The sequence below is a fragment of the Manis javanica genome, chromosome 7, assembly GCF_040802235.1.
Source record: "Manis javanica isolate MJ-LG chromosome 7, MJ_LKY, whole genome shotgun sequence".
Lineage (NCBI taxonomy): Eukaryota > Metazoa > Chordata > Mammalia > Pholidota > Manidae > Manis > Manis javanica.
In genome coordinates, this window is record NC_133162.1 from 102,600,455 (window position 1) to 102,626,696 (window position 26,242).

The window sequence follows — 26,242 nt, forward strand, 5'->3', positions numbered from 1 at the left end:
AAACACTAAGGGGACTGGGCACTGTGCTGGAGACTGGAAACAGAAAGCTAACTCGTGCTTCAGATGTTCCCTAGCTGATATTCAGGGTTCCAAGGTCCAAGGCACAGTGGTGACTCTTACTAGTCAGGGTGAGATTTTCCGTGGACAGAGCTGGTGCAGGACAGTGAGGAAGGGAGCTCGAGAGAGGTGTGTGTGTGTTGATGTGTGTGTATGTTGGGCGATGGGTGCCCTGCCATCAGTAGAGGGAACCTCTCCTTCCTGGCCAGCAGTAATTCTTTTTTTATTTTTTAAAGTTTTTTTGGAATTTCCTAAACCCCTTTGGCACTATCACCTCCTGTTGTTTCTGAACTATTTCCCCTCCAACTCTGGTTGTTTTTTAGGAGTTTCTCAACTTTCCAGTTCCCAAAGCCAGCATGGAGTCCTTGGAGTAGTGCTTCTCAAAGTGTTTTCTGTGGACCAGCAGTGTTACCTGGGAATTTGTTAGAAATGCTTGGACCTCAACCCATCTACACCAACCTGGACGTGGAGTGCATGTGGGGTGCAGCAAGAGTTGTAGCCCCCAGCTGATTCTGATGCTCACTGAAGTTTGGGAGCCACTGCTTTGGAGGAGTCCTACCATTTTTAGGTTTAAACTGAGGTGTGATAGAATACTGGCTGCTCCTTTGTCTCTTAGATCCCCATTCCATAGAGGCAGTCATGCTGGGTGTTAGACATGGGATTCAGACATCCCAGCTCCAAGGTAACCTTCCCTTGTTCCCTGAACTTGGTCCAGTACCTCTCTGAAGTTGGTGTCTCTGGGGTAAGTTGAGGCTGTGGGCCCAGAGGATCTCTTTTCCTACTTGTTCGTGGTCCCATTTCTAGAATGAGGTGCTAAAGACTGAAAGAAGGCTTGGCCACACTGGCTGTGGGGGACCTCAGTGTGGGCTAATCTGGGTATTTCTTCATAGTTGGGTAGAAAATCAAGGGGCTCCTAATGCCGGGGTTGGGAAAGCCAAAGGCAGCAGAGGTAGGAAGGGCCAGATGCTCTGGCAATTGATCCATATGTCTTTCTTCCCAACCTCCTCGCTGCCCCACACCACCAAAGACCCTGAAGGGGGCCAGCCCCAGGACAAGCTGACAAGCTCCGTACAGGCTGGAAGAGGTAAATGGGAGGGAGCATGGAAGAGGGTACCAAGGGGCACTCTGAGGGATGACAGCCAGGGCCCTGAGCCATGAGCTTCTCCCTAGGTCCGGTCACACAGTGTGAGGCCTCTGGGCACCACCTCAGGGTAGGTGAAGAACCTGTCGCAAAAATGATAGGCATTGAAAAATGCAGGTCTGACTCCGGCAAGCCACCTGACCACTCCAGGCCTCCATTTATCGTTCCCTAAAAGAAATATAGTTATACCTGTTTTACCTGCCTCGTAGGAACAAGGTAAAGGTTAAAGTAACTTAGAAGATAATGAAAACATACCGTTAAATCATTCTAAGTGGTGCTTTTATGGCTTGGGGGAGTGAATGCCTATTTCACAACATCTGATCAGGGCAGAGCATCCATACCTCATGAATCTGGGTACTGATCCATGGAGGCATCTCAATTTCTTCCTCCTGAGAACCCATGGTGTTACTTAATAATTCAGGGAAAAAGGTGAGTCTTGGGCCCTTTTTTAATTCACTGAAGCAAGGGAAAATTTGATTTAAATTTCCTTCTATCACAAAAGTGTTTCAGGAGACCACTTTTCACAATCAGGATCAACAGGCAGAGGGCACCCTCCTGGTGGCCTCCCCTTACCTGGGTCTCAGCGTTGTCTTCACTGCCCCAGTCTGCAAGCGGCTCCCTTGCCTTGGTGTTGTCAGTATAGTCAAATGATGAGCAAGTCTGAGGCCGTGGCTCTGCTTCATTCTGCTTCTGGGAATTGATTTTTCCTAAATGAGGAAATGCATATGAAATCACAATCAGTTTTCTTCAGCTTTTTGCAAGTTTAGGGAGGGAGGTGAGGGAGACATTCAGAAATAATAGAAAAGTTCCAAGTACGGTGAATGCTGCATTCTCCAGCGCTCTGTCCCTGCACGTCTGAGCTGACACATCCTCCTAACTGTGTGTATCTCTAGAGTATGTCCACCTTGGAGACCCCGAGGTGAACTGTCCTTGGCCATGGGTCCACAAAATGTTGATAGGCTTTTCATGTTAGAAAGGGATCAGTGGGCAAACTGGGCAACACTGGTTATTCCTCAAATAGTGTTATTCATCAAATAATAAACAGGTTTCCTTTTGGGAGGACTTCTCTGATCCTTCACTGTGTTAATGGGAATTGTCATAATTTCCAAAGAGAGGATTCAAATTTGCAGCCTTTCCCAGACACACTTGAGCAGGGAACCCTGATTTTCCTCAAATACCACTAAGGTCATCTTGAATCATGTGATTTGGGAAACTGTGCTTGGAGGCCCTTAAAGATCTTGCAGGGCAGTACCTCTCAAGCTTTACTGTGCATATGCATCAGCTGAGGTTCTGTGAATTGCATATTCTGATTTAGTAGGTCTGGAGTAGGGGCCTGAGATTCTGCATTTCTGACACGTGCCCAGGTCTCCCAGGTGATAATTATGCTGGCCCATGGATCACACTTTGAGTAGCAAGGGTGCAATCAGCAGAGAATGATTAAAGAAAGTTCCTCCATTACCCCCAATAGTAGATCAACCTGCAGTGTTTAGTCCTCCCTCCTGCCAGAAAGGAGAAATGCTGTTATTACCCTCCAGCCTCAACGATGATCAGGGGGACATGCTGTGATAGCCTCTCAGCAGCATTTTGCTTGTGAGCAGAAGTGAAGTAATTGTATTTTCATCAGCAGTGTGAGATTTGTACAATTACTTCCCTTTTTGATTTGGGGATAAGAGGAAAACCAATTCAAATGCATATGTTAAACAGGAAGTATGACTGCTCCAAGTAGGAATAATCCCATTTGTCTTTTGTTTCAGCTAGCTGTCCATCACCTAATTTTAAAAATGAGTAACCAAAGGCCACAAAGGGAAAAAGAAACCTCAGAAAGCAAGCCGTGACTCTGGAACACAGTGACAGTATCATTCTGTGGACAGGAAGCATCAGGATGGGTGACACATAAATGTCCCATAGTGTGCTGACCTCACTCTTACCACATACTATTTTTTTACAACTCCTCATGACAATAAAGACACAAACCTCAGAAAACTGGTGCAGTGAATATTAGCAGCACGATCAGAACAATATCCTTCCTATCCCCTTCTTATAGAACGATTCAAGGCTTGCGGTTTCTATTCAATTTGTTATAATGACAGTGTTTAATCACGGAGTCTTTTCGGCGGCCTGCTGCTGAATTGAGGTCACACATGTGACTATTCAGGCGCAGAGCACATAATCTATAACTAAGATTTTGCCCCTGAATCTCCGGAGGCTGTGCCATTAATTAACAATGCATTTATTTAAAAAATAATATGCATTACAGCGTTTTAAGATGTAGCCTGAGCTTAAAGTGAGCAGAAGTTTGTGATGAAACATTCATGGTCATGAGTATTACTGTATGAGAAAAGAACTCAGCCATGGCAATAAGCCCAATCACACTTATTCAAGGATGTTTAATTAAAAGTCTCTTTTCTAATTTCTCAGAAGCCTATAACATAATCTTTCCTTGTGGCTCCTTTCTATCATCAAATCATAAATGAGAGTCTTTAGAGTTCTATTTCATATGCTTATGCATGTTATAAGTGCAACAAAAGCCATATGAGTTAAAAATTATTTAGTATCATCTTGAGCTGCAATAAATATTTTTAATATTGAGGGAATAATGAAAAAACATTGACCCTTAGCCTGGTCCTATCTTTAATCATGAAAGCTTGTTTCAACTGACCACCATAAAGGATGGTACTTCTCCATGGGAGGCTCATTCCACTTCACTGCAGCTAATGCACAGTCTCTTGCTGGTATAGCAGACTACGTTTTTTTATAGTTCAACATAGAAATATATTGAACAGGATAGGAATATGTCAGAAGACATACATTTCTGGCTAGAGGGCAAACAAAGTTTCAGCTAAATTTATGTCTTGGGTCTAAACTGGTCTATACTCAGAGCTAAGTCTTAAAAGATAAAGCTCACGTGTGAGTGTGTGTGTGTGTGTGTGTGTGTGTGTGTGTTGTGTGTTTTCTTAATTAACATACTGTACTTACACACTCATTTCCTTCTGATGTATTTATACTCAACGTGATATTAAGATAATAACAATATTTCAATTAAAATACACAAAAACAGAACAACAGACCCAGGAAGAAACTGCAAAAAAAGAAAAGAATAGTGTGGATAAAGTGAAGGTTCCTGTGGCCAGGATTCTCACCTGGCCCTGGTTGGCTAGCTCACTACACAGGTGTGGGCAATATGTTGTTACTGACTCTATATAAAGAGCTCTGCCCAGTGGTCTGGGCAGTACGGTGGCACAGATGCAAGGCTGCAGGAGAGCAGAGCAGAGGCTGGAGTGGTGGCAGTGCCGAGGACAGAGGCCCAGAGGACGGCTGTGTGGGCAGAGAGGCCCAGAGGCAGAGACCGGCTTGCTGCATGCAGACTTGCTCTGTGTGGATAGGATTTTAGTGACCTGCCACCATGGGAATAAAGTCAGGTATAACCCTTTCACCCCAAGAATGTTCTACTGTCATTTCTTTAGTCACACTGAATCTATAGTGAACTTGCCTTGGGCTGAAACCCACTGGCAAGTAGACCATGTTAATATTTGTCTTTTTACTCTTTGGTTGAGGACATACAGGGATTTTCATGCATCTGCATTTCCATTTTGCAGAGGTCTCTGCTAACCTTTTGGTTGAAACCTTTTCTGTTTTCCATTTTTGTCAGCAAGTGCCTTATTTTGGTGGGAAAGCAACCTAATTTGGAAGGTAATAGACATTTTACCTGAGGAGGCTGGCTTGGGGAGGCGGCTCTGAAGAGGTCGTGTCCCTCTGGCCATCACGATGGGGTCTGAAGTGGGATGCACAGTGGCGTCATCTGCAGTGCCTTGGCAGTCTGCAGAGGAAGGCACTTCTCGTTCAAGGGTCTGGGCTCCGATGGATGAAGCTGCACAAAGGGCGGGTTGGAGAGACAGGATGGGCCCTGCGTCCTCTGGGGAGTCTGGCTGGCATATATACCGTCCTGCTGAGCGATTTCCAGAGTCTGGGAGTGGGAAGGTTCCGATCCCACTGTCCAATGTCCTCATCTGGCAGTTTGATTCTAGACAGAATAACACAGTGAGTATTAGAGAAGGCTCAAGGATTGTGGGCATTTGGATCTGATCTGGAGGAAAGGGGACATCTAGAAGGAACAAATACTATTGATGCTGTACTCATTTTCCAGGGAGTGACATTAAACACACATTTAATTGAACATGAAAATATTCCCTTCACATAATAAGGTAAGAAAGCTGTTACTGGCAGCAAAAGGGCACAGGTACGTATACCCTGGATAGTTCTCTGGAGTTAGAACAGGAAAAGAACAATTATTAGAAAAAAATACTTCCAATTACCCTTATTTCAATTGGGAATCATCTGACTTCAACTGATTAGGTAAAATTTATTAACTGAAATAAGATGAGAAATGAACATCCATAACAAATTGACATGATGTCCTAACAAAGGTAACTGCATCGCAGGCATGAATTGTCATCCACTGGGCAGTTCACTAAGCCTCTGGCTGCTCAGTCTGACTGTGAGGATAAGTAATTCACGTGTTTTAAGGGCCATCCCCAAAGTGCCTTACCCATGGTAACATCACTTTCTTGTGTGGGTTTCATTTGGCTTGACTGCCATTTGAAGTCTTACTGAGAAGACTATGGAGCCACTTTCTTTCATTCTCATTTTATGTAATGACAAAACTCATCAGCACCCTTTGGATTTCCTGTCACTCCCAGGGATCCCTCTATTCCCTGAAAGAAATCAAGCTTCTATCACCATATGTGCGTGTGACATATTCTGCCTATGTCTCTTCTTCAAAAAATGTTATATACAGCCCAAAATACAATTCTTGAAAAACAATTATTATCTATTTGTATTTCTGAAATGGTGGTAGGGTTTATCCAAGTCAATGCAACAGCTAAGATCTGGTGGTCACCCAAAAAGTCTCCTGCTTATATGACAATCTTAGAATGAAACATCTTAGTCAAGTTTATGTCAGCATCTTATAAATCTAGGATGGGGTAAGAGGCCCACTCAGCCCCATGTTAGGAGTAGTGGAGAATATAAGAGAAATGATGCAATCTTTGTATTAAGAGGCTCAACAGCTAACATTTTCATGGTGCTTTATGGAATAGTGGACTTGGAGTATATCCACCAATAACCACTGTATGAATGCTTGCAAAAGAACTGTAACTCTAGACTTTTCAGGCTCCTATGGGATTGCTGTGATGATAAAAATATGTTCAGTATCAAATCTTCAGAATTTAGAATGACACTTCGCATACAGTGCAATAGCTGAAAGAATGAACTAATGGTGACATATACAAAGTGCTTAGTATGCTTACTAGGTATTAGTGAGAAGGAAACAGTTCAACCTTAAGTACCTTTCTTACACACCATCTCACTGAATGCTGAGAAATCAGTATCTGAATTTCAGAATCTGCCCATTCCCCACTGTTCTCCTCAAAACCTCTTTACTGTAAGTGAGTAGAATTCTGGGAAATTCCTAATGCTAAGGTAAAAACAAAGGAGTGGGGTTGCATACAGAGTGGCTTTATAGATTCTCATAGGTCTGGTTTTGGAAGCAGTAGCAAGATGAAGTCCCTATCAGAAGAGAAACCTCAGTGTCCAAAGGGATATTCAGTAGAGAGATGCAGGTCTCCTTTCTCCATATAGAGCTAATCAGCCATCTCCTGTAGTGCCGGATGTCTGAGGTTGATCATGGACTTGAGGAGCCCTGCATCATATGGCTAGGCTCTGAGATATGCTTTTTATTTTTTCCCCAGGATCACAAGGGCTCAGTTTCAGCCCCACTCATTTCAGGGCCTCTACACGGTCAGGTGTTTTCTCAACTAGTTTTACAGATTATTCATTTTCTCCTCAGTTAAGGGGACTTAATTGTCACAGAATGGTCTTTTTGAGAAATGGTCAGCTGTTTGCATGGGGAGGTGTTACCAGAAGAGCTCGAAAAGAAATACCCCTGCTATTCAGAACTGCGTCCTTTCTTCATTTTAGCTTAGATACACAAAACTCCTCAGACCCAGCATGTCCGTGTGCTGTCCGTGGGGCAATTCTAAATGTTGGAACTATTTCAGCCTCACACAGGGTCAAGCAGATCTTCATCAAAACCAGCCCAGTCTTTGGAGATGGGAATCAGGTTCCTGGGAGGTAACAGCTGTGACGTGTTAGTCCCAACAGCCCCTGGCTGCCTGCCAGGATAATCTACTCCCAGCATTGCCGGGACTGCCAACCCGGAACCGCAGTGCTCAGCGTGCGGGCCATTACAGGCTTTTTTCCTTTTGGGAAAATGAATCACCTAGTTTGGCTGCTTATTAAGAGCTACCAGGAGTTGACTGCTTTCTTTGTATCATCTCTTCATCTTTACAACCTTGTAAGGTAAGAACTATTATTGCCATTTACAAATAAGGAGTCATGTCTCAAGGAGATAAGTAAATTGCCCAAGGCCATATGCTATAAATAAAGAGCTGGGATTTGAATCCAGCCTTGCACAATGGTAAAGATCATCCTCTTCACCACCAAACTGTACTGATTCTCCCAAAATGGATAGGTAAATCCAGAAATAGGGTCTGTTTGGTTAATAGTCATCGAGGCAGCTCTGTGAGCAGAAAGCTCATGGAATGGCTGCTGCTCCCATGAGGCACTGAGCCTCTCTGGAATTGCGCAGGGTCCCATGCTCCCCATCCTGAGGCTGGAGTCTGTCTGACACTGCCAGCATCTGCATGGTTGCTGCCTCCACTAAGGACGCCTACACCACCTGATCTACGGGGCACCGCTGAACTGTAATAGCCCAGTAACCCTTCCTTCTGCCCTGGTGTTTTGCATCCATAGACTTCCCTCCACACCGGGTTTTTTTCTGGCATTTATCTCACCTCTCTGGGCTTGGTGATAGGCATTTGCTTCCAAGGGCAATGTTTTCCTGGCTTTGTCTAAGAACTCTCCTCCAAGTATTTCATGGCTCGAAAAGCACTTAATCCAGTCCCTCAAATGGAGACTCAAAAGCAAAGTGAAACTCTTGGCTGCCTTTCTCAGTAATTCTCTGGGGAAAAGCCCCAGACAGTGAAGCCCAGGAACGTTGGGCTGGCCTGTAACACAAGGGCAGGAAGAGCAAGAAGGGATGTGGGATGGGGGAAACAATGAAAGAAGTCTAAGTCTGGTGCCCTCCTACGGACATACATTTTCTGGCATCCGTCCCTGTAAATTATTTTTCCCTCTTTTTTCTCTTCACATGTTACCATAACAGGCTCTACAGAACAGGACTTTTGGTGTTCCTGAGTTCTCTGATTCTTTGAGAAGTGCACTGACACAAAACCCAGAAGCCACCTGCTATTAAAGCCATTTTTTAATTCTAAAAATTACAGATGACAAATACAGCAAATTTGAAGGACTCATTTGTAAAGTACCTGCGAATGAGTTGTAGATGGTCAGGGACTCAGGCACCCTATGTCAAATTTCACCCTCAAGCAAATTTCTCCAGAATGCATAAACCTTTGGAAATAGAGATTATATTGAAAATGCTGACACTTTCTTTACGTAGTTTCTTTACAGCACTGTAAGTTTCTTGCAGTTCATAAAAATATTGTAACCTGAAAAAGTGTTAGAGACTGTACTTCTGAAGCCAGTTTTTTTCTCAGAGAATTATAAGGACTCATAAAATAATTAAATGGCCATGGTGGGAACAAAGTTCAAAGGGCAAGCCAGCCTTGCATCTCAAATGAGTTGACTCAATCTTGATCTTGACAAGTTAAGTTCACATTCCTGGCTGTGAGAACAGCTGCTAAGAGGCCTTGATAATGAGTTCAAGGTGTGGGTTCCTAGATGGACCGCCAAGTTTCATTCTCTAAGGTCACCAATTACATCTCTGACCTTGGTCAGCCCTCACCTGCTTCTCCTTTTCCCATTTGCCTTCTTTCTATCTCGCTCTCAAGGCTCTCTCACTTATTACCACCACTAAGCCCCGGATGTTTCATGGGATGGCTTAGGGCAGTGCTTCCTAGTCCTTTTAAAGTCCTGACACACGTAGAAAACATATGGTTCTCTGAGGAAAACACCAGCTGCCCCAGCACCACTGGCCCCCTGAGAGCAGAGGGCGCAGCATCTCAGCACCTGGATCCATTCTGGGCATGTCAGCAGCAGAAGGGTGGGGATCTCTTGCTTATAGAATGGACTCAGAACCATCCTATTCACACCTTGAAAACACTATCTTGCATATCTATGGCAGGCAAGGAGACAAATACCATTTTAGTATTAGCAACTGATAAGGGAACTTGTAGGCCCTCCTCTTTTTGGGAAAAATGTGAAGAGTGCTTGTGTTGGGAATATTGTCAGAGCTTCAGTAAAAACGGAAGATACTGTGCTTAAGAGGGAGGTGAGCAGCCAAGAAGGGCAAAATTCTACATGGGATGATGGCAGAGAAAAAATTCTGGAAAAATGTTTCCACCAGGGACTTTTCAACTTTAACTTGGGGTGCACAATGTAAAACTCCCACTCAGCTTGTACTGATCATTAGCCCTTCTGTTCCTTGTACCAGGTGCCTCAGTGGGTGATTTTAATTTCCTTATCTGAAAATTAGGGCATATAACCATCACAGGGGTGCTTTAAGGAGTGGAAACATAGCATAATGCCTGGAACTGGTACATAGCTATTATTCAGAGAAGGGTGGTAATTCTCAAAATAAGTGTTATTGGACTATAAGCATCTTGGGGCAGATTGGGTTGTATTCATCTCCTCCATATTCCCATATAAGCTCATTCCTAATTCCATACTGCCCTTCTCCTACAGTGTGTTGATTACACGTTCATAGAACTGATAATGCTAGGATAGCAGAGGACCTGATTTATTCTCCATCAGCAGCACCCAGCACAGTGCCTGATGCACAGTCTGCTCTTGCCGAGTGTAATGAAAAGAAGAGGTGTATGAAAACCAGTTCTAACCCTTAGGAAGTTATTCCCAAAGTTAAACTGAATATGAACCTTTCCTTTTGCAATCCCAACCTACTGCCTTTTGTTCCAATTCCAGCGACCAAAGGGAACAACAACCCACTTTCTTTTTCTTTGTAGCTTTTTTCACACAGAACCAGACTTCATTAATTCAGATAGCCAGAGGGATAAGATCATTTAGAGTTGTTGAATATTTTAAAGACCAATTTCTTAATACTTCCAAGCCCTAGAGCAGAGGCCAGTGACCAAGTGGAAGAAGAACCCATGGAATGCTGCCTCAGCAGCCAGTTTGGTTCCTGCCACTGCCTCAAAGCGCTGCTGGGCCGGAAAGATGCAGGTGTAGCAAAGCCAGTGCATCATCATAACCTGGGCCTCCTCCTCAGGGGCTCCAGATGCCATGCTGAGTGTTGGCATCCCATTCACCACAGCACCCATAGGAGTATAAGAACGAAGTTCTCAGAGTCAAGTTCCTGGGAGCCATTTGTAGTAAGCAGATGAGATCTCTCTGTAGCTTATATATATTTACACAAAACAGTGAGTAAGTTTCTCTCTTTTGACACAATTTGTTTCTTAATTGGGTTGTTTGTACTTCCTCCAAACTCATTTTATACTATTCCTTTACACTGTAACATTACCTTAAAAATAGCTGCACAGGGAAAAGTTTCTTTCTAGCTGAGTTTCAGTTAATATAAATTTCCAAGTTAGTGGAATCTGAGTTAGCAATGATTTAGAGTGTTTGGGAGATGCCACTAATTTTTTCCTCAGCTTTCCCTTCTACAGACTAGAGTGTCTCAACTTCTCTGCACAGATCCTATCTCACACATCTTTAATTGCTTGAATTTGTAAACCAACACTGTTGGTATTATTAATGTATCTGTCCAAAGAGACTATTTTACAAGATAGGTTTAAGAAAACCTGACTTGAGTGCTAAGTTACTCCTGAATGTTCAGAAGAATAAAGTGGAGTGAAAATAGGCATCAGAGTTGGAAAGACTAGGCTTTAAGACCTGCTTGTCACCTGTTGGCTGTGTGGCAACAAGGGATTTTAAAAACTTCTGACCTCATATAATCAACCTGGCACAGAGCTCATTATACAGTAGGTGCACAGTAAGTTTCCACAGGTGGTAGTCATGTTTCCATGTGAGAACCCCTGTAGGTACGTGCCGCATGCATGTATATGCCATGGAATCCAAGGCAAACCACACCTCCATCTGTGTGGTTAGCATTCTACTGCAACACCTGCATACACTTTGCTGAACACCTGTCCTGGTTACCTCCTAAGCAATTACCTTTCGGCAACCATTTCCTTGGGGGCTAGTTGATCACAATCATTAATAAGCAATTATGAATCCAGAGTGAAATGCTTGGTGTTGGTTGCCAGCTGCCTGATGTTTAGAAAGGACAGAGTCCATTTTTTCAAGAAATTTATTTTCGAGTTGGTGCTCCAAAAGGCTTTTTCATAAGCCTAAGAAATGATATTTACTGATGCTCCTTTGTTCACAGACCTATTACATTCTCAGGGAACATCTCCAAATTAGTAAGCCATGATTTTCAGTTAGCAAAGGTACACATGTCTATCCTACAAGGTTGTACTTGCTTCTGTGCAATAATCTACCCTCTTATAGATTCAAACAAATTACTTCTGTCATCATTTTCTTCCCTCTTCAACATTCATAAATCCTGGGAAAACAGAAAACTTTAAAACACAAACTCTTTATAACTTATGAACTTTGATCGTATCTACAAAAATTTCAGCCAAATGTGCAATGAGGACCCAACATAGTTATGGGCATCTAATACTTATACTATATTACTAATTGGTCTGCTTTCCTATAATGCAAGTGGTTGTGTACCTAAGTCTTTGTATGAGTTTTCTCCAGGTTCCTAAACATCTTTAAGCTATGTGTGGTATTGGCAACAGAAACTTAAACTACAGATGGGAGAACAGATCTCTTTATTTGCACAGCTTTCTCTTTATCTGTATGGCTGAAACAAGCTAAAAAAAACCTTAAGCCTGTTGCCAAAGCCATATCAATTAAATGTAGGTTATTCATTCTAAGTTTACCTCATGGTTTTGTCAAAGTAGTCAAAAAAATAAAATGACTATATTGGCTATTTATTCACAACAATTGGGTAGCTTTTGGCTGTGGCATTAAGATGACCTTCTAGAAGAGTAAATTCAATTCGGTGGCTTTGGAATGCATGAGAATACTCAGCCTCTAAATTCAAACCGGATTTAAGCTTTCTGAGATTTGAAAGGTATATAAGAGAATGTAAATTTGTTTTCTAATCCCTTGTGCTCTCTGAAGAAAAAGGAAGATTGGGACATTGGGGGTCTAGTACAATGCTAAAGAAAATATGAGAAAAACCTAGGGAATTAACATGACAAAAATTAAAGGAAAAAAACAGATAATGAAACTCCTTTGTAGAGATGAAGGACAGTTTTTTAAACCAATATAAAAGATGTGTCACCTCAGGCTGGGCTGGTATGCGGCCAGCCAGTATTTTGTGTATGATAGCATCAGCACATAAAATATTATAGTGGGATATGACTTGAGGATACAAATTGGAAGTAGTTAGAAATGTGTTCCAAATGCCTATGTAGACTATGACTTCATAGAAATCTTTCTTGAATTTATTTACATTTTCAGCTGGTATAATCCCTGAGAAGAAATTTCTTAAATTTGCTGTAAGATGTGTTCCTTCTTGTCACGGAAGGTTACTAATGTAACCTTTTCTAAAGTTCTGGGGATGGCTCCTGGTCTTATATCCCGGGATTTGTCATGCAACTTTCCAAACCCTTCTTGATTTTACATATTTTAATATTTTCTCTATTCTCTTATTCCTTTGTACTGAAAAATCTTGAGATGGTCACATAACTCCTTCAAGTCTTGCTGTGCTACTATGCTTGTCTTATAAAATGATGGCCAGACATGTATGAAACTCTTACTGTGATATATGTAGGCTAATGTGACCATGAGGGTTTAATGGTCAGCATTTGTTTGAACAGGTCAGATGATCTAGGAACAGACTTGGATTCCAGACCCATATGTGCTTTGGGAATCACCACTTCCAGCTCAAAGTCCTTGATTATGAGAGCACAGTGATTGATCCCAGCTCCAAACAAAGCAGCATCACCTCTGCCCACTTTCCTATCCATAGGTCAAGACTTGTCCTCCTTAGTTTAACAACCCACAAAACTTTACTTTCATTAGCAAAACTTTCCAGAGTTCCATAAAAATGTAGAATAGCAATGGTTCCAGCCCTGATCCATGATCACTGTTTTTCTAACTGAAATTTTCCAACTGAAGAAATGCCAAATTCTCTCTCCCTTTGGTTTCCTGTCATCCTTACTTATTCTCTATTCATGAAAAGTAACTCTACCCTTAACTTTTTTCTCCCAATCTAATTTAGCTATATGCTTGTATCTTCTTTTAAGCCCACCTTTGTTCTGGTGCTTATGGAAGGCATGTTAAAGGCCTAAACAAATATTTACTTACTTTCCTTTGTTCACAGACTCATTACATATTCAGATCACATTCCCAAATTAGTAAGTCATGGTCTCTTCTTAGAGAAGGTACAGTGTATTTTCCCCAAAAGGCTATACTTGTATCTTCCCCAAAAGATCTACCCTTTCTGATGTATCCACTCCATCTCTGTCCTGCCAAAACGCAGTGAAAAGTTAAACAATTATCTGGTGAATCTGATAGACACAGATAGCTATTGTGGATTATTCTCTCTAAGTCTCCTTTACTTCATGTCAGTGTTGCTGAATTATATGGACAACTGTCTTTACTTTCCATTTCACCTGCCTGGATAAAATCTGCTTTGATAAGGCAAGTGAGGGAAGGGAGGGAAAAATAAATTGGGGGTGAGGTGCTGCAGAAGAGAGAGATTCAAGACAGCTTTACTTGGTAAGAAGCATATATAAAGAGAGAAGCATGGGGAGAGTCAGACCTCTCAATTTAGCAAAATAAAAATGTATTAAAGATGTTTACAAAAGCTAAAGCATGCACTAGGTATTGTTAATAATATATTTTTTAAATAAAAAATTTACATATTCCTAAAATTATAAGTTATTTTAATTTGTTTATATTTCTGTAACTATATACATTTAATGAAAGGTTCCAGAAAGATAAGAATTTAAAGACCATGATGTTTTTCTCCATTTATCTCTATATTTAATCAGTAGCAATGATTTTTCTAATTGTATGCAAAAAGGAAGAAAGCTCAAGTCTTCATACTTTTAAAAAAAATATTCATTTTAATAATGCCTTACTTGCTTGGTTTAGGATTTTAATTATTTTGGAAGGTAATCTACTTTAAGTGAATATTCAAGAATCATTGTTTTTCTTTTATTTGACTGTAGTTGAAATGTGAATGAAGAGACAGCTGAAGTCGACATGAGCCTGTCTTTAAGCTGCCACTCTTCACTCACCAACAGCCTATGGTTGCTTCTACAGGAAGATCATAAAGAAGAGATGAAACCCAACAGACCAGAGGATAGGAATATGGGTAAAAATACAGAGAGATTTTTGCTTCTGTCCATTAAGAAATTAACTACAACAGGAACTCACATATACTGTTAAGCACTGTTTTCAGATTGGACAATAGGCAGCACAGAATTGATCTCTGAATCAAAGGAAACCAATGAGGTGATCCTACAACCTCACCAGCCGACTGCCTAGTAACAGTTTCCAGATTGAAACACAGAGAGAAAGAACACAGAGTCTGGAGTTCTTGCTGAATTGAAGAGATAAATATAGGTGTTTGAGGGCAGTGGGGTTGGGGTTGGGGTTGGGGGAGGGCAGTGAAGGCAGCTAGAATTTGCAGAGCAGTGTATTGCAAAGAAAGAATATATAGCATATCCTGAACAAGCATGAGATGAAATTTATGAGGTCACATAAACAATTACTATGAAGCAGTTGTTAGTTTCTTGAGCTGAAAATAGGCTGAAAATAGTTTATGTTTCCACCATTCAGAAGAAGCCTTTCAATACATGGACCACAGGATAGAGTCCTAAGAAACATCAAGCCTTAACAGAAAGGCTAAATTGTACCCAGAATAAAGGTTTCCCTGGACTTGTCAAAACAAAATTTAAGAGCAAGACTTGAAAAATAAAACTAATCTGCAAATACTTAAAATACATGGCAGAACAAAATCTGATAGTCTTTATAGGAATCCTGAAATCCAGCATTCAACAATGTAAAATTTACAGTCTCTGGCATCCAGTCAAAAGCCACCAGGCATGCAAAAAAGCAGGAAAATATGATGCATATCCAAGAGAAAAATTAACAAATACAAAAAGGCACAGTAATGAGAGAGAATTAAATTAACAAAAAATGACTTAAGTTATTATACTACTAGAGCAATAAAAACACCCAAGTGGGAATTACAGACAAGAAAAACTACATTTAAATGAAAAAAATAACACTATTTAGGATTAATAACAGATTAATAAAGATATTTAATATAGCAGAAAAAAATCAGTGAATTTGAAGACATAAGAATTTAAGCTATCCAAAATAAACTGCATAAAAAAAGACTTAATGAAATAGATTGTCAATAACCTGGGAGTCAATATTTAGTAGTCTAAATATGTATAATCAGAGTCCCACAAGGAAGTAGAGAAAGGGAAAGAGAAATATTATGTGAAGAAATAACAAAAAAAAATACCACCTTGACAGACACTATAATCCCAAAATATAAGATACTCAATGAACCCCAGCCAAAACTAATGTGGAGAAAACCACACTACATCACAACAGAATCAAATTGCTGAACATCACCGATAAAGACAAATCTTTGAAACTTCAAAAACCGAGAAAAAAGGTATTTTACAGAAGAACAAAGATAAAACCAATAGCAGACTTCATGTGAGATGATATAAGCCAGAAGACAATGGAATAACACCTTTAAAGTACTGAAAGAAAAAAAAATCTATCAACCTTATAAAATTAATTTCAGTTAGTCAACTCTTTAATTATGTTAAAAATCAAGAGAAATAAATACTTTACAAACAAACAAAAGCTGAGAGAGTTCATTACCAGAGAATTTTTAGTATAAGAAATATTAAAGGAATTTTCACAGGCAGATGAAAAATAGATATGAAAAAGTAAATATGAAAAATGGTTGTAGAAAGATGGATATATACAAAATAATGAAGAACACTGGAAATGGTAAAATATATGGTTTATATAAATATTTTTTCTTATTTTTTAATCTTAAAATATAATTAAAACAAATATAACATACTGAAAGATTCCTAATAAATGTAGAAGTGAAATATATAATAATAGCATAAATGGTGGGTTGGGTTATAAGAAAGTAATCTGTATATTATTTAAGATAAACTGCTAAAGTAAAGATGTGATTAAATTACATTTAAATATTAGGTCAGTCACTAAGGGTGAGTGGAGATAAAGTGCAATCATAAAAAGTGTTCAATTTAAAAGAAAGCAGAAAAAGAAGCAAAAATGTAAAGAATAGATGGGACAAGTAGAAAATAAATAATAAGAGGGTAGGTTTAAACCCAATTATCTTTGATAATTACATTAAATGTAAATGGCTTAAGCATCCCAATTAGTAGGCTGAGACTTAAAAAAAGAAGTAAGACCCAATTATATGTTGTCTAAAGAAGTTCACTTTAAATATGTTCATGGGTCAGAAATACAGTATTATTCAGAAGTCAATTCCTCCAAATTGATCTATAGATTCAAAGTAATCCTATCAGGTTTTTTATGGACATTGGCAAACTGATTCTAAAATTATTTGGAAATGCAAACACTTTTCAAAAAGTAAAACAATGTCAGAAGATTGATGCTACCTGAATTCTACTTGGCTACATTAATCAAGAGAATATGAGATTGGTAAGGATTTGCATATAGATCAGAAGAACTGAACAGACATTCTAGATCTAGACTGACACATACATTGTCAATTGGTTCTTGACAGAGATGACAAGGTAATTTAATGGAGGAAAGTTAGTGTTTTGACAGTTTCTGAAAACTCTGAAGAATAATGAACCTCACTCCATTTCCTCACATTGTTTGCAAAATTAATGCATAGACCTAAACATAAGTGTTAAAACTATAAAAGTTCCATAAGAAAACGGGGAAAAATATCTCTATGACCTTGAATTGGGCAATGATTTCTTAAATAGAATTCAAAAACATGAACCATAAAAGAAAAACAAAAAGATTTGATTTAAAAAAACCTTCCTCATCAAAGACACTATTAAGAAAATTATAAAGCAAGGAATAAACTGGGAGGGAGGCAGTAGCAAAAAGTATATCTAATAAAGGATTTTGAATAAAAGGAACTCTTTACTTAGAAAAGGACACACAACTCAATAAAAATTGAGCAAAATTTTGAATGCATACATCACCAGAGATGATGTATGGATGACAAATTAACCCAGGAAAAGATGTTCAGCATCATCAGTCATGAAGAGGATGCAAATTAAAACCACAATGAGCTATCACTGCACACCCATAAAAATGGCTGAAACTAAAACGACCAACAAAAGAAAATGTTGACAAGGATGAGCAGCAAGTGGAACTCTCATTTTTTGTAGGAGTACAGAATGATAAACTACATTGGAAAACAATTTGGCAGTTTCTTGTAAGTTAACATATACTCATTATATACTCTTGCCCAAGAGAAAAGAATATATATGTCCACCCAAAGACTCAAAAGCAGTTCTACGCATAATGGCCCAAAGTGGAAATAACCAAAATATACATCAGCTAGTGAATAAACAAACTGCAGCACATCACATACAATGAAATACTAATCAGCACAAGAAAACCACACAACAACATAGATAGATGCACACAACAACATAGATGGTTCTCAAAAGCATTACACTAGTTGAAAGAGGTCAAACCCAGAAGATATTATACTGTATGATTGATTTCATTTACTTGTAATACGAGAAAAAACAAACAATAGTGTTAGAGAACAGATCAGTGATCATCTGGGGCCAGTGGTCTTGATGAAAAGGGGCATGAGGGAATATTTTGGGGTGATAAATCATTCTGTATCTTAACTGTGGCACTGGTTGTACAACTGTATACATTAATCAAAGCTCATGGAACTGTATACTCAGAATAGGTAAATTTTATTGTTTGTAAATTATACCTCAATATATCTGATTCTAAATATTATCTGCCCAGTCTGCCAGTAAAGGCTTACTGAAATCTGAAAGTACAATCCTGGTCAAAAATGGCTGAAGAGAGGATCTGGGCTTTCCCCAGGTATAATCTTGAATAATTCTTAGAGGCATCAAAGTGATGTTGGCAAGGAAGGGTCTTCAAGAGTCACCAGGAAGCAAAACTGGGGCTATTCCTTAATCTCAGGCCCAGGCAGCATACAAAGGGCTTTGTGTATTCCTTCATGCTTTCAACAACCTTGAAAGTAGCTAACAGTATTCATATTTGACAGGAGGAAAGCAAAGCTCAGAATTGAGGATGGTCACTTGACAAAGTGTAAGTCCACCTTGAAAGCTCAGCCTCTCTCTATCAACTGCTTCCTGACAGGATGGGGTCCCCAGTATCAGAGAGCTTGCCAGGGACTCTGTAGCCCAGTGCTTCTCTAGCTGGGGGATGGTGTACAAACCACTGGATCCCCTGGCTGAGTGCCCCAGACTCTCCTCTGTAGAGAGGGTTCTTAAGGAGCAGAGCCAGTGAAACATGAATGTACAAGCAGCCTAGACATATCCTGTGCAAATGCATTTGACCTTTCTTATACATCATATATCTGCAGCATAACAACATTTGCTGATTGCTTACTACAGCATGTTTTACTTCTATTGAGTCATTATGCAATATGCAGGTGAATACATTTTACATATGATGAAAATGAGGTGTGAGGTTAATAAAGTTGCCCACAGTCATATTTGCTACAAGTAGGAGAACCAGGATTTGGTCCAAATGAAGCACAAAGCTCACAGGCTTGACTGCTACATGATTCCACCATTGTCTTCTGTGTTTAGTTTACCAAGCACTCTGCATCTGTAAGGGTATATTTGGTAGAAAGTAACACACTTTAACTGTACGAATGTATTAGCTCACAGTCCAGGATTAGAGCAAGCTTCTGGGCTGCCTTCCTCTAGGGGCTCTGCCTGAGTTTCCCAGCAGTTCCCTTTGCTCTGCTCCTCCTGTGTCTTGGCTTTATCTTCATGTTGGCAGGAGCTGGCTGTCGTAGCTCCATACCAGCCAGCTATGACCCCCAAGTCTAGAGATTAAGAGAAGCTAACTGTTTATATGATTCTATCCCTCCAACTGAAATTTAGCCAAATGAGGTCACAAGCTCATTTCTGAATCGGTCCATGTCACTAGGGAGAATGCCATTCACTGACTAAGCTTATGCCTGAGGAATGCCATTCCTGCGCCTGTCACTTCCAGGGGAGATGACCATGACTGTCTTAGTCATGCTGTACCCCCGGAGTGGAAACCAGTATTGGAAAGCCAACCATAATGTTTACCACATTCTCCCTTAGTCATTGATTCAACCAAATTTTTCAGCAATACCATGTCTCTCTGATCATCTCCATTGTACAGATGAGAAAACCAGCACACATACACCCCCAGGGACAGGAGAACATATGCAGCAGCCAGGACTCAAAGTCAGGTCTTTAACTCCAAGACCAGAGCACCTTCCACTACCTGGAAAGTACCATGGCCTTTCCCCACTCTCCCTATTTAGATGAAATTCCAAAATATTGTTGAGAATATGTTCATCTTCTTAAGTCTTTCCTCTAGTGTTTATCATTGGGTTTTTTTTCTAATTTAATAACCACTCCATATGGACCCCAGAAGCTGTTTATAACCAAGTCTGGTGATTCTTTTCCTAGTGAAGTTTTATAGCTATAAATTTAAAATAAATACATAGTCTGATGTACCTTAAAACCTAGTTAGTTTGATGTAGGATTTCTTTTTCCTCTTCAGTCTCACTTTCTAAATAATCTCATGTTCAAAGAGACTGTCCTTTTCACATTCGTTTTCCACATCTATCATCAACGTGCTATCAAACCATGCCCCTGGGTTTCCTGACTTTCACCACCTGTATTCCTTCTCCTTAATGGATCTACGAAGAACGTTCTGGCCTTTGGGCTTTGAAAGCAATAGTGTCATAAAAGTAGTATCTTTTTCCTAAAAAAGATATGTGAGAGCAATGACATGGAAAAAAGTCCTCAAATATCTGCTTAGCTACGCAGGGCAGTGTTTCAGCTAGAGTTTCAGCTCTAGTTGAATGGAAATAGAAGACTGGCTGGCAGATGAATGTAGCTTTAGTACCTAGCAGAGCCCTAGGTATGGGTATAAAGGAGTTCCTTGAACTTCAGGACCATCTTCCATTTAAAATGTGCCACCATGAATTTCACCTGCTTTGATTTTCACAAAAATCATGTGGTAAGTTGGAGAAGGCAGAAACCAATACATCCAATTCACAGACTATGGAAACCAAGGCAAAGATTTGCTTCACCGAGAAGGGCCAACATGGTGACTGCAACTTCAGTAAAGTGGTTCCAGGCTCAGTGCTCTTTAAGCTGCATTATTTTGATTCTTGAAAGTTAGGGAAGTTGTATGGAGGATGTGAAGGCTTAGGAATTAGTTTAGCACCCCTGACCCTGGATTTTAGCCTTGGATTTTATATATTTTTGGCCTTCTTTGGTGGTCAGGAGAAGTAAACAAGACTTGACAGAAAATCTGATGAGAGGCTGCAACCATTTTGAACCAAGGCCAACATACAAAAATTCAAGAGATGTTACCAAGAATATATGTTGGTACCCCCTAGGGAAACTGTCACAACTTGGCCTTCCAACAGGAAGATATATTGCATGTTGAAGAACACTGAACGTGCTCTTGATTCTTTAGAAAAAGTGTATCTCCTGAAGATACACTTGAAGACAAGAAGAAAGATGAAAGAGGCATCAAAGACGACTCTCATTTTTCTAAATATGAAGAATTGGGAGTACAGTAACAGGGAGGGCGTCTCCTAAAGCAAGGAGACAAATCAGAGCATGGGGCAAGATCACAATAGGGTAGTAACCATGGTGGTGGGAGTGGTGGAGCTGAATGGAACCACAATGGTAGAGGCATTACTGGAACTATCTGGAGTTCTGCTTGGAGATTTTGTTTGTAAACTTATGGGGAAGTAGAAAGGAAACCTACAACAGATAGCACTGCAGGTGGGATTAAGGAGGAAGCCAACAGCAGGTGAGAGGATTTCAGTATATAAAGGCTGAAAATGTCTCTGGAAAGTGCAAGCAAGGTACAGGACACATCGTGACCCTCCCAGACCTTCCCTCTCCCCAGCTGACTGGGAAAGAGAGATGGAATGGTATGAGGGGAATAATGCAGAGGCTGAGCCAGGTCTCTGTGGGGTACTAAGGATTGTAGTAATATGGACCACGCCCAAGCGTGAAAGGATTTTAATAACTAAATCTGATTAAATGTGTGGGGGAAGGAGAAAGTTTTCTCTGAACCACTCAGTCAACCCATCTGTTTCTGAAGGATTCATCTTAGCTCCTATTCCATATGCCTGCAGAATGTCAGCTTAGAAATGGAATTTATTATCCTTGTAAATAAAAACTCACTAATGGGCACAGTTTATTGTGAAGCAAGGCACATGCCCCACAGCCTCTGTCTGCCCCTAGTCATCATCAGCCAAGCCTTCATCATCCTGGGACACCTCACTCAACTTGGCAGCATTCACATGCTTGATACAAAGTCTGTCTGGATTCAAGGATCCCTGTGCAATTAAGGAAGCAGAAGCAGGCATGCATATGTGGTCTAAGGTGTCACTTTCTCCTATAACAGTTGGTGAACAAGGGCACTTTCTCACTCCATGCACAGTTTCATTACAACATTCTACACAAGTTGTAAATGGAGACTGCATAAATTCAGCATAGCACTCCATCCATTGTGAAATCCCAGACATGCTGTTGGAAGCGAAGAAAGCCATTTAACCCAGGTTTCCTGGCAGCCCAGTCTCCTCGAAGAGCAGAGCAACATGCATACTGCACAGTGCACTAATTGTCACCCATGATTCTGGGCAGCTAGCACAATTATCTGCATGGAAAGCAGCTCCCACTGACTGCAGCAAGAGCATCTCATGAACACTGGATGCCATCATTTTTGCCCTTAGAGAAGCTTTGTTTTAAAACACAAATTCTCTCTAACAGGGATAAGTTACTGTGTAATGAATAAATGTGCTGTGTGCAGGCATGCAGATTTCCAAGGGCCATGGGTCCTTCCTTGTGCACAGGCCTCTCAAATCTGTGATCCCACTGGGAAAGGTGCCCCATCTGCAGTGGGCACGCCCATCCCTGAGGAGGTTTGCATCTCACAGGTATCTGAAGGAGTTCTGATTTTACATTTAGTAGAAGTAGAAATGTCTAGCTTTGTTTGCTCACATAAAACTGGACTACTAGATTGAAAAGCTTTTAATAACTGGGGTTTCACAAGGGCCACCTGCTCACTTGTGTTATATAAGTGGCGATGACATGGGCTGCCTGATATTCAAACCCTGACATCTGCAGTCTCCCACCCTCTGCCCAGTTATTAGGATAAGTGTACCTACTCAGTTTTCCTTGGCTTTGGTGAAGCCATCTGAAGTCTGTAGTCACCTGGACCAATGGCAACAGGTCAACTTCCTTTAACTAGCTGACATTCTAACCATCCTGTTAAAATCTAACTACACATAACTGTGTTACAGTTCTAAAGAGAAACAGAACCGATAGGGTATGTATATATGTGTGTATGTATATGTGTATTATAAGGAATTGGCTCATGCAGTTATGAGGGGTGGCAAGGTCCAAGACCTGCAGGCTGAGTTGGCAAGCTGGAGGCTAAGGAGAAAGATGGTATAGTTCAAGTATGAGACTTGAGGCCTGAGATCCAGGATGACTGATGGTGTAGTTCCAGTCTGAAGACTGGCAGGCCAAAGACCAATGAAGACTCAGTATTTCAGTTCAAAAGTTCAAAGGCAGAAAAATACTGACATCCCAGCTAAAAGCCAGCCAGGCAGGAAGAACTCTCTCATACCTGGGGGAGGGCCACCTTTTTGTTCTATTGGGGCCTTCAACTGATTGGATGAAGCCCATGACATTTAGGAGGGCAATCTGCTTTCTCAGTCCAAGGACTTAAATGCTAATCTCATCTAAAAACTTCCACACAAAAACATTCAGAATAATGTTTGATCAAATATCTCACATTGTGCCCCAATCCAGTTGACATAAAATTAGCCATCACAGTAATGAAGGAGCTGTTGTTTGTGGTACACAGCAATGAATAAAGCCAAATGGGGCTGGCGTTTTCTAATTAAAGCATAATTGTTATACCCCCTTCAAATAAACACATACAAGAGGGCTGTTAAAGATGAACTCAATGGAAACACAGTGCTAATACCTCCCCCGACTCCACCCCAAAGCTGTGAGAGACAGTGCCATTACTTAGGGATGAAATCATTGTTCTAAAACTGCTTTCCTAATATTTTGCTAATGCAGACTCCTCAAACCTTGTAGAAACAGACTGAGCATGATTCACAGCCCTCTTCTGAGATGAGGCAAATGAAGCATCTGGGGGAAGAAATAGCTTGTCTAGCATCATAATATTTGAAAAATGAATGTGCTGCATTTTAAGAATGCAGGATTGCAAGGTTTTTAAAAGAGTATGGTGGAACTCTACATGAAGAAAATGATGGGCATCTTGGTTTTTAAAGAGTTGGCTAAGAAGTAGGCAGAAAGCAGGTGGAATGGGTCCAAGGGGACATTATTTTTAAGAGAGGTAACTTGAGTAGGTGTGCCCTCAAGAAGGCTGCTTACTTTTCGTGACACTTGTCGCTGGCTTGGGATTAGGGGATTCACTGATATTTGCCTGGCATGCTGGACAGAGCTGCTGGAGCATGCCCCTTCCTGGGGACTTGCGCGCCTGGTGAACTTCCAATTGCCAGTTGCCTGGAGGTGACAGTCCCAGGGGCAGGCCTCCACCAGTCGGTGACGGGAGGTAGTGACGAATACCCAGATCCTCACTTCTCAGGTGAGAGAACTCAGACTTGGGTTCTATCCCCTATCCTCTATCCTCACTTAGGAAAGGCTCTATCCTAATCAAGTTCAGAACCCTTATGTCCCCTAGAGTTTTCTGAGGCTAAGTTTCTGTAACCCACAATGGTAGCCAGGGATGGCAGCATGTGTGGGTGACCTCATGCTCTGCTGACACCATCTTGAGTGAGTGCTTAATAACTTTTAAACAAGGGGCCCTGCATTTTATTTTGCACTGCACTATGCAAATTATGTCCTGGTGGTAGCTGGCATGCCCCTTGTTAGCTGGTCTCCTTTCCCTGTCTGGCTTCTTCTATTGGTCTTTGCTATACTTCCTGATTAATTCACTTGTCCTGGAATCTTTTCACCAGGTCTACTTCAGGGAGACCCCAGACTTGACTATTGCAAATGTCATTAAAATCCTGAAAAACTGCATAAGTAATTGACAAAAGCCATCTTACTGTTCAAAAAAAAAGAAAAGAAAAAAGAAACAATAAGGCACATGGCTTTAACAGTCACTAAAAGTAATATCATGGTTCTATCATCTGTCATTACCATGCCATGCTGTAATATCTAAGAGGCTTTATAAGGAAGTCATATCCGACTAAATTTCCTAACTTTGCAGCATCACAGACCAAGTACCCAGGTGAATCCAACATGCAAATATCTCCCTGAAGAAATAGGGCAATAAACAGCAGTGGGGTTGACATTTAAACAACGGCTTTGCAGGCCATCTGTTCGAAAGAAATTGTTTGTCTTTGCCAGCATGTCAAGAAGAGTAAGTTCACATAATTTAGGAACTATTAAGGCATCTAAGTTCTTGATTATTTATGAGGACTGGATTATTTATAGCCATCAAGTTTTTTAAAAATAATGTCCAACAAAGTTTTTGATAAACAGGTTAGGGAAATTGATCTTCTTATAGAGTCCAGTAATGAGGCAAGATATTTGAGGGATTCAGTCTTCAACTAAAATTTAAGGAAAAGAGGTAAGTAAGGATTCTGGTTCAGAATTAGTTCAGCTCATCAAATCCAGAGCCCATGTATTCTCAATTTTTATATCCCTATAGATCAGCGCAATGCCTGTGATGAAGTCAAAGCCTAATAAATAATTAGTAACTGACTGAACTCAGTTTATGGCCGTGCCTTGAGGTTTGAATACCAGAAAATGAAACTGATTCACCCCTGCCTGGGAAGAAGCTATAGGTTTTTCCCATTGTTCCTTTCTTACAGACTGGAATTTACCAAGTGGGTAAAATAGCAGTGTGGGAGGACAGTATAGGAGGAAGAAGGTGGAAGGCAGTGGGTTATAAGCAGGTTCGGTGGGATCCTGCCCAGGGCTGGCAGTTGTATTTGAGAACCATGTATACAGTATGCAGGAAATGCAACACTTGAGAACGGGCAGCAGAAACTGAAAGCCATCTTAGAGTTTCCTCTCCAAGTGTGAGATTTATGGTTGATTACTCCTAAGACCAAATCTATTCATCCTTAAGGCATGTTAGTCTACAGCATGAATCCTGTCAGCAGCTTGTGGTTGAGAACCCAGAAAGGAAAATGAAGTCAACACTACAGTTTAGTCTCACCCTGCTATATGGAGTCCTACCCATAATAGTTTTGTTGTAAAGATGATTTGGACAATGGCCAAGGCGATGGATCATGCAGAGAAAAGTTATCATAGCAGGCCTGAGAATGCTCACCCTTAGGAAAGCATGCTTCCAGGTGGCCCTTCACTGGCACCTGGAAACCTGGATTTTGAGAGGGTTCCCACCACCTAACTGATGAGAGTGGTTCACTGTGCCTGGATTGTTCCTGCAAACCATATGATTTATGCTGAATGCCTACTTTACTTATGTTCCTTCTGGGAATCTGGAATTTTCCTAAGTGCTAAGCAAGATGGTGCTGTGTGACCAGCCCCAGTAAAAGCTCTGGGCTCTGAGTCTCTAATGAGCTTCCCAGGCTGATCCCATTTCCCATGTGTTGCCGTCGCTTGTTGCTGGGGGAGTTCAGTGCACCCTGTGTCTCTACTGGAAGAGGAGTCTAGGAAGGCTGATTATCCCCTGACATCACCCCCTGCATCTGTTCCT

The 26,242-nt window shown here is 40.8% G+C and overlaps 1 protein-coding gene across 16 annotated transcripts in view; it reads right to left on the reverse strand.

Moving 5' to 3' along the window:
- Window positions 1-26,242, reverse strand: part of NCKAP5 (NCK associated protein 5) — a 942,960-nt gene that overhangs the window by 50,326 nt on the left and 866,392 nt on the right. For all 16 annotated transcript variants that reach the window (XM_073241351.1, XM_073241347.1, XM_073241344.1 and 13 more), the window contains 2 exons: window positions 4,905-5,219; window positions 1,772-1,905 (listed from right to left, as the gene is read on the reverse strand). In XM_073241351.1, the coding sequence (XP_073097452.1) occupies window positions 1,772-1,905; window positions 4,905-5,219 (449 nt within the window). The remainder of the gene's footprint in view (window positions 1-1,771; window positions 1,906-4,904; window positions 5,220-26,242) is intronic.